Source organism: Trichosurus vulpecula, chromosome X, assembly GCF_011100635.1.
Source record: "Trichosurus vulpecula isolate mTriVul1 chromosome X, mTriVul1.pri, whole genome shotgun sequence".
In the NCBI taxonomy this organism is placed as follows: domain Eukaryota; kingdom Metazoa; phylum Chordata; class Mammalia; order Diprotodontia; family Phalangeridae; genus Trichosurus; species Trichosurus vulpecula.
The window spans coordinates 52,174,063-52,189,641 of NC_050582.1; the positions used below are offsets into that span (position 1 = coordinate 52,174,063).

At 44.0% G+C, this 15,579-nt stretch overlaps 1 protein-coding gene across 1 annotated transcript in view; it reads left to right on the plus strand.

Annotated features, from left to right (window-relative positions):
- Positions 1-15,579, plus strand: part of TMEM255A (transmembrane protein 255A) — a 104,936-nt gene that overhangs the window by 66,461 nt on the left and 22,896 nt on the right. Inside the window, exons 10-12 of the mRNA XM_036739829.1 lie at positions 4,647-4,709; positions 9,437-9,599; positions 14,589-14,732. Of these exons, the coding sequence (XP_036595724.1) occupies positions 4,647-4,709; positions 9,437-9,599; positions 14,589-14,732 (370 nt within the window). The remainder of the gene's footprint in view (positions 1-4,646; positions 4,710-9,436; positions 9,600-14,588; positions 14,733-15,579) is intronic.

Consider the following 15,579-nt stretch of genomic DNA (forward strand, 5'->3'; position numbering starts at 1 on the left):
AGGGAGTTTTGGGATCTTGGGGTCAGTTCTTGCCCCTTTCCCTGGACAGTTGCTCATCCAGACTTTGGACTTTATTCTGTGTTATTCATTAGCCTCTCCCTGACTTCAGCCTTCAGGGAGACACTTACTAGTCAGTGCCTCTACTTTCTTCAAAACTGTCTTTTTCATAAGTTTGGAGATGAGATTTACGGATTCCTGGGTTTTCTATTACTTACATGTTCCGTGCCCTTTCTGAACATAGTCAACTGAGTGTTGGCTAGAAATCTGCTTTATGATTTCTCAAATACTTGAGTTGGACCTGTGATCTCCCTGATATGGGTATTCCCTCCAGCAAAGCAGACCTCCACTCATCCATTCCATCCCAGACTGGGAGATTCTTGTCTTTCTCCTTCCATAAGTCTACGTAGGACACTTTCAGTGTTCTGGGGGCCTTCCTTGACAAGAGTGGAGCATACTAGCACCCATCAATTAGTATGACAAGCCCATCTTCTTTTGTGCTCCGATATTTCTTTAATCACTTTGTTTCTTCCATTTCTTCATAATTCTTCATCTGTTATAATCTCATACTTGCTGCGTGCCTTGGGATTTCATTGCCCTTGGGGAAATGCCCATTTTCAGTTCTAAGATAGTAAGGTTGCATGTCCCACAGCCATACTACAACCACACTGAAAGAAATGGGCATTTAAAAGATGGGCCTTTGTTTCTGAGAGAAGTTTGGAGTACTGAAAATTAAGCACAGTCTCCCAAAGGCAATCCTATGAGCTGTCTTCTTCCTATCAAACTGTGGGTCCGGTTCATTGTCCATTTGCAATGTCTACCCAAAGGTGTATTTTGTGTGTATACATACATACAAAAAATACTTTCATGATTAAATATCAACAAAAGGGTAAACTGAGACAGATCTCCTCACAAGATGACATTTATTAGCAAGAGAATGCTACCAGTCAAATAAACGGGTCAATGGCTTGCCTCCATTAATGCCAAAGACCCCAAACAAAAGGCCAGTTCCCCTTCTATAGGTTTTGGGGAGTACAGAACAAAGAACAGAACAGGGTAGATGACATCACGGAATTAAGTGCAGCACGATTGGTTACAGAGCTGAGGCACAGGGAACAACGTGATTGGTTGGAAATTTGGTAATGGAGGCTAACAAAGACCCCACCCCACTTCTTTTCTCGTGAGACTAGAAGTGTTCTTTGTTTGAGTCTAGGTGTAAGATAGTGGCTTACACTTTCGGGCAGCAAACCAGATATCCTTGAAGGATAGCTTGGTGGCGTAAAGATAACAGGCCCAAACTCCCTTTCTATTCACATACATTTCCCAAGGTTAGCAAAATTCCTTGAGGCAAGGATAGACGTGTTTTAAAATTTAACCCATTATAGACCAGCTGAACTCTGAACTAAGTTCAGAAACAAAGAAGTATGACTTAGGCAGTTAGGGGACAAAATGAACTATAAATGGACTAAATAAGAAAATGATACAGGATCAATCCCAATCTTCTCACATACATATTCCAAGGTGTGTGCATACCTATCATGCACACATACTCATACACACACACACACACACACACACACACACACGGAATGAGGTTTAGTAGGTTGTCCTTAAAAGTGCCTATCATAGTCTGGACAAGTAGATGACCTTCATCCACTTGGTTTTTCCTGGGTATCTCGTCAGGCCCAACTTCTGATCTAGTCCAGGGCCTAGCGCAGTCAACATGTTGTATGCAAATAGGATTGCCTGCAGGGCCTCTCTCCCTCTCTCTCTCTAGGGAAACTCCCTTTATCCTGGATGTTATACTACATCCCCTCCATGACTGAGATGCACCTTGGCTGAAGACATGGTTCTCTGCTTTCTGCCTCTCCTCTTATTAATGCTCAAAGGAGCAGTGATTATATCTTTCCTATCATATGTCATATAATTTTGATGCATAGAAGACCCCTTGTTGGGGGACGGTCTTTAAGATCACATTTTCACCATCAAGTCAAATGCTTTTTCCATAGTCCCCAAGCAGTAAGCACAGCAGGATCCTATTTTCTCTGGCTTGCATTGAATGATGGTAAAGATGTGGTGGACTATGAAATATCACTTGCAGAAACCTGCCTTTTCCCCTCTTATGCCCGCATCAAGGATGCTGTCCATGTGTGTGAAGGTGATTCTCATAAAATATTTATATAGATGGGAAACTAGGCATGTAGGTTGGTCATTATTCATGTTTTCTCAGTTACCTTTTTTTGGTAGTAATAAAGCCTGAGATTTTTCCCAGGCTTTTAAAAGTATCTTCCTCTCCCTCAGATACCGTGAGAACTGATCTCTCACTACACTGATGATTATACCACCTCCTGACCTCATACAGACCTCCTCTGGGTATACATTTTTGTTCTGGTCCAGTAGTTTCCCATCTTTGTTCTCTTCGATGTCATTCCTATGTCCTCTATAGTCCCATCGAAAAGACTATGAAGTTAAAGTACAAATGTGATGATTCCACTCCTTAATGATGAAGAGAATGTGTTGAAAATATATCTCTCTTACAGATCTACATATATGATAAAATGTAACTCTTTTACATTTCTACATATATCATAAAATATATCTCTGTTACAGATCTCCTCCCTTTATTGTCCTTCATCCAGCTTCATCCTTAAATGCCCCCCAGGTTGATGTTGCTTAGTTGGGGTCTCTTGGCAAAGATTTTTTTAAATCGCTTCTGCTTTTTTTCTGTTTTATGAGGTGATAATGCTCATAATCTTCTCCCATCCATTTCCATAAGATTTTATAAATGAGTTTATATTCTAAACCAACATTACCCTTGGCTGCCACATATCTCTGCTGACTGGAGTGGACTTTAGGTTCTTTTGGGTCTCTTGTTCTGGCCACTGATTTATACCAGTTGAATTTTCGTATGAAATAACAGTAATGGTGCGGATGTCTTTTCATCTATCTGTATGCCATTTTAGCATTAATCACGTGTCTAAAGAGGTCAGGTTGGAGTTGTTTTAATTGTATATCATAACTTTCTTCTTACTTTGACTTCTAGATTGATTTTGATCAGTGTTCTATCTGTACAGATGGTAGATTGAGGAATGACTTCCACATTGTTATCAGTCATTTCTTGTCTATTAAAATATAATCAATTCCATTTTTGTGACTTTATTAGGTGCTGACCATCCAATGTATTTTTGCCACTGTCACCTGTTTTCTTGTTTGTCCTAAAGTCTTTGTTTCTCACTAATTCTTCCCAGCTTTGCCAAAGGGCCCTATGTCTCTTGCTCAGAAGGTCCCAGCATCACAGTTTCCTTGACAGCTAATGCATTTGACCTTGTGGCATCTTACCAACTTTCTAATTAATTTATCCCTTGCATCGGTTGAAAACAAAAGATATTCAAGCAAATAGCAGAGCAAATAAAGTGAAAATGCCCTCCTACTGGTCTCCCCACATTCTCCTCCTAGTAAGAAATTTGCAGTCCCTATAAAGTATATTGGGTACACTTAAACATCTACAAACATACACCATAAGCATCATAATTTAGGATATAAAATGGTCATTCAGGCAGTGAGCATTTATTAAGCTCCTGCTGTATGCCAGGCACTGTGCTGAGTGCTGAATACAAGTGAAGCATTTATTAAGCTCCTGCTATATGCCAGGCACTGTGCTGGAGGCTGAATACAGGTGATCATCCCAACTACATAATATAATACCCATGTAAGTAACCCTATAACTGTTATGGAGATTATTCTCCCCATTTTACAGATGAGGAAACTGAGGCTGAGAGAGGTGAATTGACTTGCCCATGGTCACACACCTAGTAAAGCCCTGAGGCAGCACTGAGGTGGCAGGTCTTCATGGTTCCAGGTCCAGCAGTCAGTTCGCCAGGCTACCCTGTATCAATGTGGACTCCATCATCCTTTGAGTCAGCCAACAGTTCAGTAGCATCAGTTTTGCTTTGAGTAAGGGATAGATAGCATCATCATCTTTAAGTGTCTAAGGAAGAGTAACAGGGCAGTCATAGTGTTCTAGATCTGAGGTCTAGATTTGGAAGAGGAAGGCCCCTCAGATGCCCTCTACTCCAATCCCCTCACTTTATAGGAGAGGAAAGTGAAACCCAGGGAGGGGAAGGGCCTTAGCCAAGGTCACACAGGTAGGATTTGGACCCAGGTCCTCTGACACCCTTCTCACTATGCCAAGGGCCATTTTGATTCCACTTGGTAGGAACGTCATATTTGGCAGGGAACTTGTAACCACTGTCAATCTCAGAATACTTCCATAATGAGACTAACAAATTATCTGTGCTGAATGGCTAGCCCTTCACTTGCATGAAGGTAGGGAGCTGGCTTCCGGTTGGAGAGCTTTAGAGGCCCCTTCCAAGGACAAGGTCACTTAGAGATTAGCCCCAGCTGTTCTGCGGGGAGTCTGCAGTCCATCCAAGGCCCAAGAGTCAGGAAGCAGTAATCCCATAATAGAAGGAAAACATCTCTGTGGAACAGCCGCTGTCCAGTACCAAGGTTTTTTCAGGCCAGCTAAAATTCAAACCTGACCACAAGGACTAAATATAGCTGCTGACGAGCCCCCAGGGGCGAGGGACCGTGGTTTTGCCTAATGCGTGCGTATATGTCTTCCTCACCTATTTTTAATCAATTGCCAGCTCCCCCAGCACTTTTCCTGGAAAGAAGGCCAAGAAGAAAAATATCGGGAGAAAAACGACCAGGTAGTCATCTGTATGGTGCCACAGAAACAATTTCCACCGCTCTCTGCCCGCCGAAATTCACCGAAGTCAGTGGGACACAGGACTATGTGCTCAGTGTCACAGAATCAGAGGAGAAATGTAGAGTCAGGAGGGACCTTAGAGGCCTTCGACTCCAACTCTCTTATTTTACAGAGGGGGAAACTGAGATTCAGGGAGGGGAAGTGATTTGTCTAAGTCATACCTAGGCTCCTGGATCTAGAGCCGCAAGGGACCTCCGAGGCCATCTCGTCTAGCCCTCTCATTTTAGACCCAAGGAGACAGAAACTGAGAGGATTTGAATAATTTGCCTAAGGACACAGTTTGAAAGGCAGGTTTTGAACCCTAGACTTCCTAACTGTAAGACCAGTACTGTATCTGCTATACCATAAAGCCTTTTAGAAAGAGCCAGCATCGTCTCCTGCATTAGAACCATAGAACCCCAGACTTGGAAGAGACTCAAGAGATTGTCTAGTGCAGGGGTGGGGAACCTGCGGCCTTGAGGCCATGTGTGGCCTTCTAGGTCCGTGGCCTTTTGACTGAGTCCAAGTTTGACAGAACAAATCCTTTTCTTAAGGGAATTTGTTCTGTGAAGTTTGGATTTAGTCAAAGGTCCACACGGAGGACCTAGAGGGCCACATGTGGCCTCAAGGCTGCAGGTTCCCCACTCCTGGTCTAGTCCAAGCCTTTCACTTGACAGATAGGATAATTGAGGTTCAAAGAGCTTATGCAACCTCTCATTAATACCCCCCTGTTCCAGGCCTTTATAAACTAGACACTGAGAGAGATGTTGATTAGTTTTCCCAAGATCAGACACACAAGTTGAGAGCAAAGAAGGGGGAGACAAACACAGGGTACTCATTCTGATGATCACTTCAAGAAGCAGCTAGGTGGGCCACTGAATGGACACCTAGGTTTGGAGTCAGGAAGATCTGAGTTCAAATCTGGCCTCTGACATTTACTAGTTGTATAACCCTGGGCAAGTTACTGAACTTTTGTCTGCCTCAGTTTCCCCAGCTGTAAGATGGAGATAATAATAGCACCTGACTCACAGAATTGTTGTCATAATCATCTATCTGTAAAGTGCTTTATAAACCTGAAAGTGCTATGCAAATGTTAGGTATTGCTACATATAACAGTGTGTCATAGAATGTTAGCTGTTATTGGCAGCTTGACATGGCAGATAGAGTACTGAACTTGGAGTCAAGAAGACCCAAGTTTGAATCTTGCCTCTGATGCTTGGGAGCTGTGTGACCTTGGGCAAATCACTTAACTTCTGTCTGCCTCAGTTTCCTCATCTCTAAATTGAGGGGATTGAGGTTTCTAACATCTAAGGACCCTTCCAGCTCTACGTATATGATCCTATAACCCTATGACTCTGAACACCATTCATTCACCAAGGGTTTACTGAGTGCCTATTATGTGCCAGACACAAGATGCGTAAAAAAGATAGATAGATACACACACACACGCACACACACACACGTAGTCTCTGCCTCCAGGAATTCATTATCTAGTTGAGGAGAAAGGATACACAAATATGAAGCTGTTAATAACATGTAACATATTGTATATATAATATATATGTAATAACATATTCAGGGCCAAGATGGGTGGTGCACATTGTACCAGAAATTGTCAGGGAAGTTTGTACTGTTGGAGAGGACAGAGCTTAGCTTAGAATAGGACTAGAATAGGCAGATTGAAAAGGAAAGAACATGAGCAAATGTTTTGAGTTTAAAATGAACATAATCTGGCCAGAGCAGAGTTCCTATTGGTGACCAGTAAGAAGTAAAGATGGAGAGGTAGGTTGGGAAATTTTTGAATACCAGGAGTTTGACATTGATCCCTTGGGTACTAGGGAGCCATTGAAGGCTTTTGAGTAAGGGAAAACTGTTTAAGGAAGATTAAAAAGCAATAGTAAAATGCATGGTGGATATAAGTAGGGTGAAGCATGTTTACCAATGATGACTTGCATACAAGAAGGGGAATAAGATTGGTGAGGACATCTGTGTCTACTAAGGGAAGTGGGTTAGTCACATGACAAGTATTTGGGATGGCAGGTGGACAGCCAAAGGGTTCATTGGTACTCTGATGTACTGAAAGAACCAGAGGAAGGCTTCCAACATCTAGGCTCAGAAGATCCTGGATTGAGAGCTGAGAGGGACATCCCTGGCCATCTAGACCCACCTCATTTTTCAGGGAAGGAAACTGAGGCCCAGGAAGGGAAGTGATTTGTCCAGGGTCACATAGCTAGTAAGTAAAGTATTTGAGGCAGGATTCAAACCTTGGGTCCAGTGCTGTAGCCATTATAACATAATGTCATGGTCCTTGAATCCTCTATGAAGGATTAATGAAGAAGGCAGAGAGAGATGAATCCATGCATGAATGTACCCATCAGGGAAGGTAATATTCAGAGGTAGGAATACACATATGCATCGGAGCCTTAACGCGGCAGCTGTGTGCAGGCGGGGTGGATTACAGACTGTTTTAGGAGGCTATTGTAAGAGTCTAGGCACCAAGGGCCTGAATGAGGTTGATGCCCATGGGAGCAGAGAGGAGGGGGCAGACTTAGCTGCCGTTTTGAAGGAGTATTTTACTTTTAAAAAATTGATCAGCAAATGGATCCGGACAAGAACAAAGTACCCTTTGTAAAACACCGAATCTGTACGGTCACTTTGATTCTACTATCCAAAAACCCCCCAGATGTAAATGAAGAAAAGAATCCCCTCCACTTGGTAAACCACTTGAAACTGAATCTGGATTCCTTTTAATGAACATTAACACACAACATTAGCGGATAGAGAGCCATCTCAAAGTCAGGCAAAGCAGGACTCTAAGGCCCACTTCTGATGCATACTGACTACATGACTGGGCAAGTCACTTGGTCTCTTGGTATTTACGGAGCAGGTGCTGGCTTGTATTAGTGGAGGGAATTTCTTCCTCTGGGAGTTACTCTTCCAGTAAAATCCACAGAACTAGTCCCTAACCCTACCCCTGTGAAATCAGAACATTAAGATAATTTCTGAACTGAATTCCCGAATACTAACATCACTCTTTTCTGGGCCTTCAATGCTCTAGCATCCAGAAGGACAGATTCTTAGGGATGGAAACATGGTCACTGTTATTGGCAGTACCCACCGCCAGCACACTCAAGTAATTAGGTAGTAAGCACACTTTGCCACATAAAGAAAGACTGGGTTTAGAAACTGATACTGCTGTATCGGGAAGTGGAATCATTGATGTCACTCAATATTCAGTCATTAATTAATTATTATTCAGTAATTAGTGAGTTAATTATTAATTAATCATTAATTCAACCACCTACTGTGTTGAAGGCACTATGCTAGGCCATGAGGATGTGAATTCAAAACAAAGAAACAAAACCAGGAAGATCATAGCATTCAGAGCTGGAAGAGACCTTAGTAATTATATGGCTCAACTCCTTCATTCTACAGAAGAGGAAACTGAGGCCTAAGGTGGGGAAGTGACCTGCCTGTGGTCCCCTATAGGATTCTATAGACGTGGAAGGGATCTCAGAGGCCATCTAGTCCCTCATTTTACAGAGAAGGAAACTGAGGCACAGGGAACAGAAAGGACTTGTCCAAGGTCATACAGCCAGTAAGTAAAAGAGGCAGGATTTGAACTCAGGCCCTCAGATTCCATTCTCCCTATGTATCCATCCTCACCCCTTTCATCACTCAGGTCCATCCCTTGGTGGATTTCATCTGAGTCCCATAAACAAGTGTCCTTCAGGTTATGAAATAGATGTGTTACTGAAAAAACGTTCATACAGCACATTTTGGTCTCTTGAAGCATATGTGGAATGTGCTCAGGAAACTCACTAGTTAAAGGAACCATGAGGTTCCTTGGGTAAACAGAGTAAGTATGTCCTCTGTGATTGGATTATTGAGTTCCATTTTTCTTAAGGTAGGACCTCTCAGCAATATTAATCTCAGTATGTGGCATTTACGGTTCATAGGTTCATAGGCTTGGAGCTGGAAGGGACCCTTAAGCATCATCTATTCTAACCCCCTCATTTTGCAGATGGGGAAACTGAGGCCTGGAGAGGGTAAGTGACTTGCCCAATGTTATCCAGCTAGTAATTGAGCTGGGATTTGAATGCAGGTCTTCTAGTCTCCCAGGCCAGGTCTCTCTCTGCTCCGCCATGCTGCTTTTCATTCAAAGGACCATGGGCTGCCAATGTCATCATTCATTTTCGTGCTCTAACTCTCAGCTAATTTGACCTTGCCTAGGTAGACAAAGGCTGACAGCTTGGGTTTGTAGATTCATAGATCCACGAGCTAGAAAGGACGTCAAGGGAGCTTCTACTCTAGCCCTTGGCCTTTGGACAGGTTAGGCATGTCTTCCATTTACAAGTCATTTGCTAGATGAGACAACTAAGGGAGAAGAGGGAGGTGCCTTGTCTAGGGTCTCATAGCTAGTAAGGGTCAGAAGTGGGACTCGAACCCAGATTTCTCTCACTCTAACGCTAGCTCTCCATCTACTACACCATACTGCCTCTCATGATATGAACCATACCTTGGATTGATATAGTGTCTTATTTCCAAAATGCTTTTATTTCCAGGACATCCCTCTGTGCTTTTTATCCATTGGGCCATTTGATCCCCATGCCTATAGGATACCCTCAGGTACTCCTGGGAAACTGACGTGTGTGTGTGTGTATATGTCCTGCTCCTTTCCCTATCTAGCCGTGTGGAGATCTCTGGAGGCTATTATGAATACATTGATGTCAGCAGCTGCCAGGATATCATCCACCTCTACCACCTGCTGTGGTCAGCTACCATCTTGAATATAGTGGGACTCTTCTTGGGAATCATTACCGCGGCCATCCTTGGAAGCTTTAAAGATATGGTAAGGAGAGAAGGGGGTGTCCTGGGGCACTAATCATCCTGCTTGTGGTGCCCTGGGGGGAGGGGGAGAGAATGAGACCCAAGGTTTGGAAACCAGGTAAATCTGCTTTGGGTAGATAATGTTCTGAATGGAGGGACAGGGTGAGAGAGAGAGGGGGGCATGGGGGGAGGTGCAGTCTGGTATCATCTAAAGAATCCTGGCCTCAGAATTAGGATACTAATCTGCCCGAGAGGTCTCCATGAGAGTATGAAAGGAAGATACTGGTATGGGAATGGAATGGTTGACTTCCCTGGCACATCCATGACATAAAAAAGATTAATAACTCTTGGTCAAATGTGTATTGTCTCCTCTTTGAATGTCAGCTCCCTGAGGGCAGGGACTATTTCTCTTTCTTGTACTTTTCTTTCCAGCACTTAGGACAGCTCCTTCCTGTGCACTTAGGAAGCATTTAATAAATAGTTTGTCATTCATTTCTTCTATTAATTATTCCTCCATGTATTCATTCGTGGCATGCTCCTCAGGTGCCATCTGAGGCCCTCTCCTGGTTGCCTTCTTCCGGAGATGCTCCAGTTTCTGAGAATCCTTGAGATCTGCCATCCTGAACTAAACTGGCCAATCCCATGCAGTGTTGTGTCTCTGACAAGGAGCTGAGGGCTTATTGGGCTTCCCTGCAATTCGTTTTGCCTCCCCTCGGTCACCTGCCTTGGTTCATTTCTTCACTCCATCTGGCCACCTTCTGGCCAGCCATCTTGCCACATGTGTCTTTCCATTGCCCTTTGGGTCAAATACAACTTTGATTCTTGCGAGATTGTGATATTCCAAGAGTTGCCACCATTCAACACTCCTGGAAGGAAGATTTCTATTGAAAAGTTAGGTCTTTGTCTTGGGGAGTTGGGTCATTTTTCAAATGCATTTCAGCCTACAGTTTTCCTGCCTGTTTACACTATTAAGCCCAGATGACTGTCCGTCTGCAGGGCTGCCTAAGCTATTTGCCCTGATGTATGTATGTATGAGCATTTATTAACTTTTGTATGCCAGGCACAATGCTAAGTGGTAGAGAGAAGGAGGCGAGGGAGGCAAAGGGAAGAGAGGGAGAGAGAGGGATGTCTGTGATTTCCCAGGTAAGGAAATTCCCTCCACCAATGCAAGTTGGCACCTTCTCTGCCAGGAGGTTGTAGTGTATTTCCCATGATAACAATGTACATAGTGTCTCCTGTCCTAAATGCTAGAGGGAAGAGTGAAGGGGTAGCCTTTCTGCCTCCTCCTGGCACACTAATTATCATATAAATGCTGACCTCTATTTTTCTCCAATGGAATAGCCTGATTTACAAAATCCTTTAGTGACTGGAAATACATTGGGATTTTCCCCCTAGTTTTGCCCTAGAGTGTGTCCAGAGAAAGGTTTCTTTTTGTTAGTGAAAGGCAGGCCTTTGGCAAACCTGCAGAGCAGGCCCAGCTGGGGCCTCCCTTTCTTGGCCTTTTTTTCCATCTTGGATGCCTCTCTTCTTCCCCAACCCCAGGCCATCGGTGCCCTGATCCTCATACAAACCTGCCTTACTCATCTGCCATTTATACCTGGCTTTGAATGATCCCCTCCCCCTGGAGCTGCACATTCCCAGACTTCCCAGCTGGGGTGCTAGAGGGCTTAGTTCTCGAAGAAAGGAATCGAAGGTCTCTGTGAACTGTGGGGAGTGGGGGGTAGGGCAGTTAATGAGGCTTTCCTTTGACTCACATACCCTCTGTTCCCCCAAGGCCCAGGGATATTTGGGCAGGATATTTGTGGTGGGATTGTGTTAGTGGAGGGGTGCCCACCACCTGCTGCTACCTCTAAAGCAGATGAATCCCCCAGTTCTGTGTCTGCCCTCCCTCCCAATACCTCCTCCTTTCATTTTGTGGAAAGCCAAAAGAATGCTGGGAGGAAATAGCTTTGTGTTGCCTCTGGAGGAGCAAACAGAGAGGACATTTTAATCACCTGTGGTCATGCAGGTGAAGGATTCTTGGAAAGATTTGGCTCTTGGATTGGGACTCCCCTGGGAGACCTGGAGAAAGTAAAGGAGAGGGGAAAGCAGAGGACTGTAGGTAGGATCCAGAGTTCCTTGATTACTGGGTATTTCCATTGAGGGGTATCGACACGGTTCCTTTTAGGGAAGAGGGTCTCCATGTCCGAGGATCCTAGCGTGGGAAGTGAGAAGGAACCTTAGAAACCTCTCTAGTCATAGGAGCATAGATTTAGAACCAGAAAGGACCATGGAGGCCATCAAGTCCTGACTCCAAGTTTTATGGGGTTGGATACTGAGTCCTAGAGAGGTGATGTGACAAACCTAATCTGGTGTCCTCACCAGTGACAAGACTTACATTCAAACCCAGAACATCAGACTCCAGGTCAGTCCTCCTTCTATGATTATACCAGACTTATAGTATAGTATATTACTATACTAATCAATAATAATAAAATTATTAAAAATTATTCTTAATGGGTACCCATGATTAAAGTGTAGGTGGCAGGGCCAGCCTGACATATAAGGGATGATTCACTCTCTTTCTTGACCTGAGGTGCCTGCAATTAGATGTCACTCTACAAGCATTTATGAAGTGCTTACTATGTTCCAGGCACTGTGCTAAGTCCTGGGGATACAAAGAAAGGCAAAAACACAGACCTTGTCCTCAAGGAGTTTCCATTTTACTTTGGGAGCTAACACATCAGTAACTGATATATACAGAGTAGGTGGAAGGTGACCTTGGAGGGAAGGCACTGGGGCGGGGTGGGAGATGTAATTGGAGTGAGCACAGGACGTAGGATTCCAGCTGAGTCTTGAAGGAGGTCAGGGAAGCCAGGATGCCAAACATTCCAGGCTTGGGGGAGAAAGCCATTGTGGCTAGATCATAGACTAGGAAGAGGAATAAAGCATAAGATGGGGAAAGGGAAGAAAAGTGACTAAGCATTTATTAAACGCCTCTCAGGTGCCAAGCACTGTGCTAAATGCTTTACAAATATGTCATTTGATCGTCAATGATGACTGTCAAGGTAGGGAAGGGGTTAGGCAGTGAAAAAATAAAAATGTTCAATATTCATTCCTTTGGGCAAATGCAGTCGGGAGACCTAGCCTAGTAAATCGTGATGTCTTAGGGCAGGGATTTTTGACCTTTTTGGAGTCCTGCACCCCTTGGGCAGTCTAGGGAAGCCCTTCTCAGAGTCATGATTCTAAAAACGTCAAATAAAATACAGAGGAAGACAAAGTCAATTATATTGAATTACACTTATCAAGAGACTTTTTTTAAAACAAGGTCATGAAACTCAGATTAAGAAGCTCTACCTGCCTTAGTGAGAACAAATGACTTGATGAGATCCCTTTGGGAGGATCCTTGTGGGACAGTGGGGAAAACCTTGGTTCTGGAATTACAGGAAGTGGGTTTCAATCCCCCTTCTGACAGTTATTACCTGTGTGGCCTTGGGCAGAACACTCCCCCTCCTTGGGCCTCGGTTTCCTTTTCCGTAAAATGAGGGAGTCAAACTAGATGGATTTGGGGTCCTCTTTCAGCTCTGGATCTAGGAGCCTATCAACAGGAGACAAGTGGGGAGTAGTGCTCCCCTCGAGAAGGAAGGTACTAAAGAAGGTTCAGAGGAGGATGTGAAAAGGGGAAGTGGGGAGCACAAAAGACAGAGCATCCCCCGGCAGAGGGGGCAGCATAGGAGAAGAACCAACAGCAAAGGAGCATGGTAATATGGGCAGCCCTTCTGTGGTTTCCATTTGTGCTCCAGTCTTCTGCATTTCCTTGGCCTTTGACCTTTGGGGGAAAGGGTTTGTAGAGGAGATACCCTAAAAGGCATTCAGGGAAATTCATCATCTCTGATTGATGCCATCAAAGGATTTTGCTTCCAAATATTACATTTGTAGCTGGAGCAGGGAAATGGGGAGTGGGGGAAAACAAGGAAGAAAGCAAAGAGTGGCCAAGCAGCAACAGAGACAGAACTAGAGATCAAATGACACTGGGCAAGTCTCTTACCCTCCCTGGGCCTCAGTTTCCTTTTCTGTAAAACAAAGAGCTATCAACCATAGGGTTTAGAGCTATGAGAGACCTTGAAGATCACCTAGTCCAACCTCTGCATTTTAGATGAACGTTAAGGTCTCTACCAGGCAGGAATGTGCTGGCAAACGTTTAACAACTGGCTGTCCAGGAGGAAAATGTATACAGGACATGTTTTTTACATTTAATCTCCATTATTAATATTTTCTCTATCACTTTCTCAGACCTAGACAATCAATAAAACAATAAATCAAGCCCTGATTTGTAGCATTTGCCAATTTCTGAGGTATACATGCTCACACTGAAAATTTAACAACCAGCTCTCAGGAGCTAGTTTCAGTTGACTTCAGCGTAACTCTGCTTCTAGCTCTAAATGCTATGATCTCCTGATTGTAAAATATAAGATGGTGGTCATGGCCACTAAGGAAGGACTTGACTCACTTTGGTCACTGTACCAAAAATTAGAAAAAGCTAAGGACACCAATGATTTCTGGTTAAGAAAAACCTTGACCTAAGTCAGAAGGATACTGTTTGGAGAGGTAGATCTCACCCTGCTAAGAAGGGAGCCAAGAGAGGGCAGCCAGTCAGTAGAAAATGAAAATAGCTAATCTCAGGTTGGAAATAGCCGAGAATATTAAATGATAGCCCCAGATAGGAAAAGACATTAATAGGATTTTTTTCACCCCACAAAGCATTCTTTTTATTTCCTTTGTTATCTTTTTAAAAAAAGAACTGGGCTTTAAAAAATCAGAAAACCATCTAACCCAACCCCTACCTTCTCTATCTGACCCAAGGTTACCCAGCGAGCTAGTGGCTGAGTTAGGACTCACACCCAGGTCCCCTAACTCCCAGGCATGTGTTCTTTCTATAACTTCATGGTGCCCCTTGTCTGCATGGCTTTTAGACCATTCAACTTTGCACAAGGACGATTTATGGATTGTTCATTTGATGTTTTTTAAACAGACTCCTACGATTCCGGCAATGAACTGTTCGGTGGAAAGTGCCCATCCTAGGGTCTCTTACTACTCTCGGCCTCAGATAACGTCGTACAATACTTACTACCATAGTACGCCCCATCTGCCGCCCTATTCGGCTTACGACTTTCAGGTATGTTTAATCAGGAAATGGCTCCCTTCTTTCCTTCCTTCCTTCCTTCCTTCCTTCCTTCCTTCCTTCCTTCCTTCCTTCCTTCCTTCCTTCCTTCCTTTCTCCCCCCAATAATCACTTTTAAAAAGTATGTGTTTTCTCTTTGGTTTTGACATGATCTTCATTTCCAAGTGGATCCCTCCTCCCTCCTCTCCCCTGGCTCCCTCTGTTTCAAAGCAAATCCAGGCCCTCATCAATTCCCCTTTTTGCTTGAGCCCCCATATGGCTAGTGTGAAATAGACAACATAGACAACCCCAGCCACTGAGGTTCTTCTCACATGACTCTGCAGCACCTCTGTGGATAAAGAAGGAACTCAGGACCTTGCATTGCCCTAGTTTGTATCACTGTAACTAAAATGGCAGGAAATTGATATTCTTCTAATTGGGTTAACGTTGGCATCCCCTGGTTTGGGGAATTCAGCTGTGCCTCCTTAGAATGGTTTCCAACGATGAGCTTGGGGGATGGCCAGCAAAAATGCCCAGAGACCAGAGGTGAAAGGTCATGTGCAAGGAACATCAAGGTGGCCAGTGTCCCTAGATCACAGAGTTTGGGGCAGGGAGGATAAGGTATGAGATGACTGGAAAGGTAGAAAGGGGCCAGATAATGAAGGGCTTTGAATGCCAAACAAAGGATTTTATATTCAATACTGGAAGTACTAGGGAGTCACTGGAGTTATTTAGGGATGGGAGTAAGGGTAGCAAGGTCAGTCCTGTGCTTTAAGAAGATCACTTTGACAGCTAAGAGGAGGAAGGACTGGAGTGGGGAGAGACTTGAGGCAGAGAGACCAACTAGCAGCTAGTGCAGTAA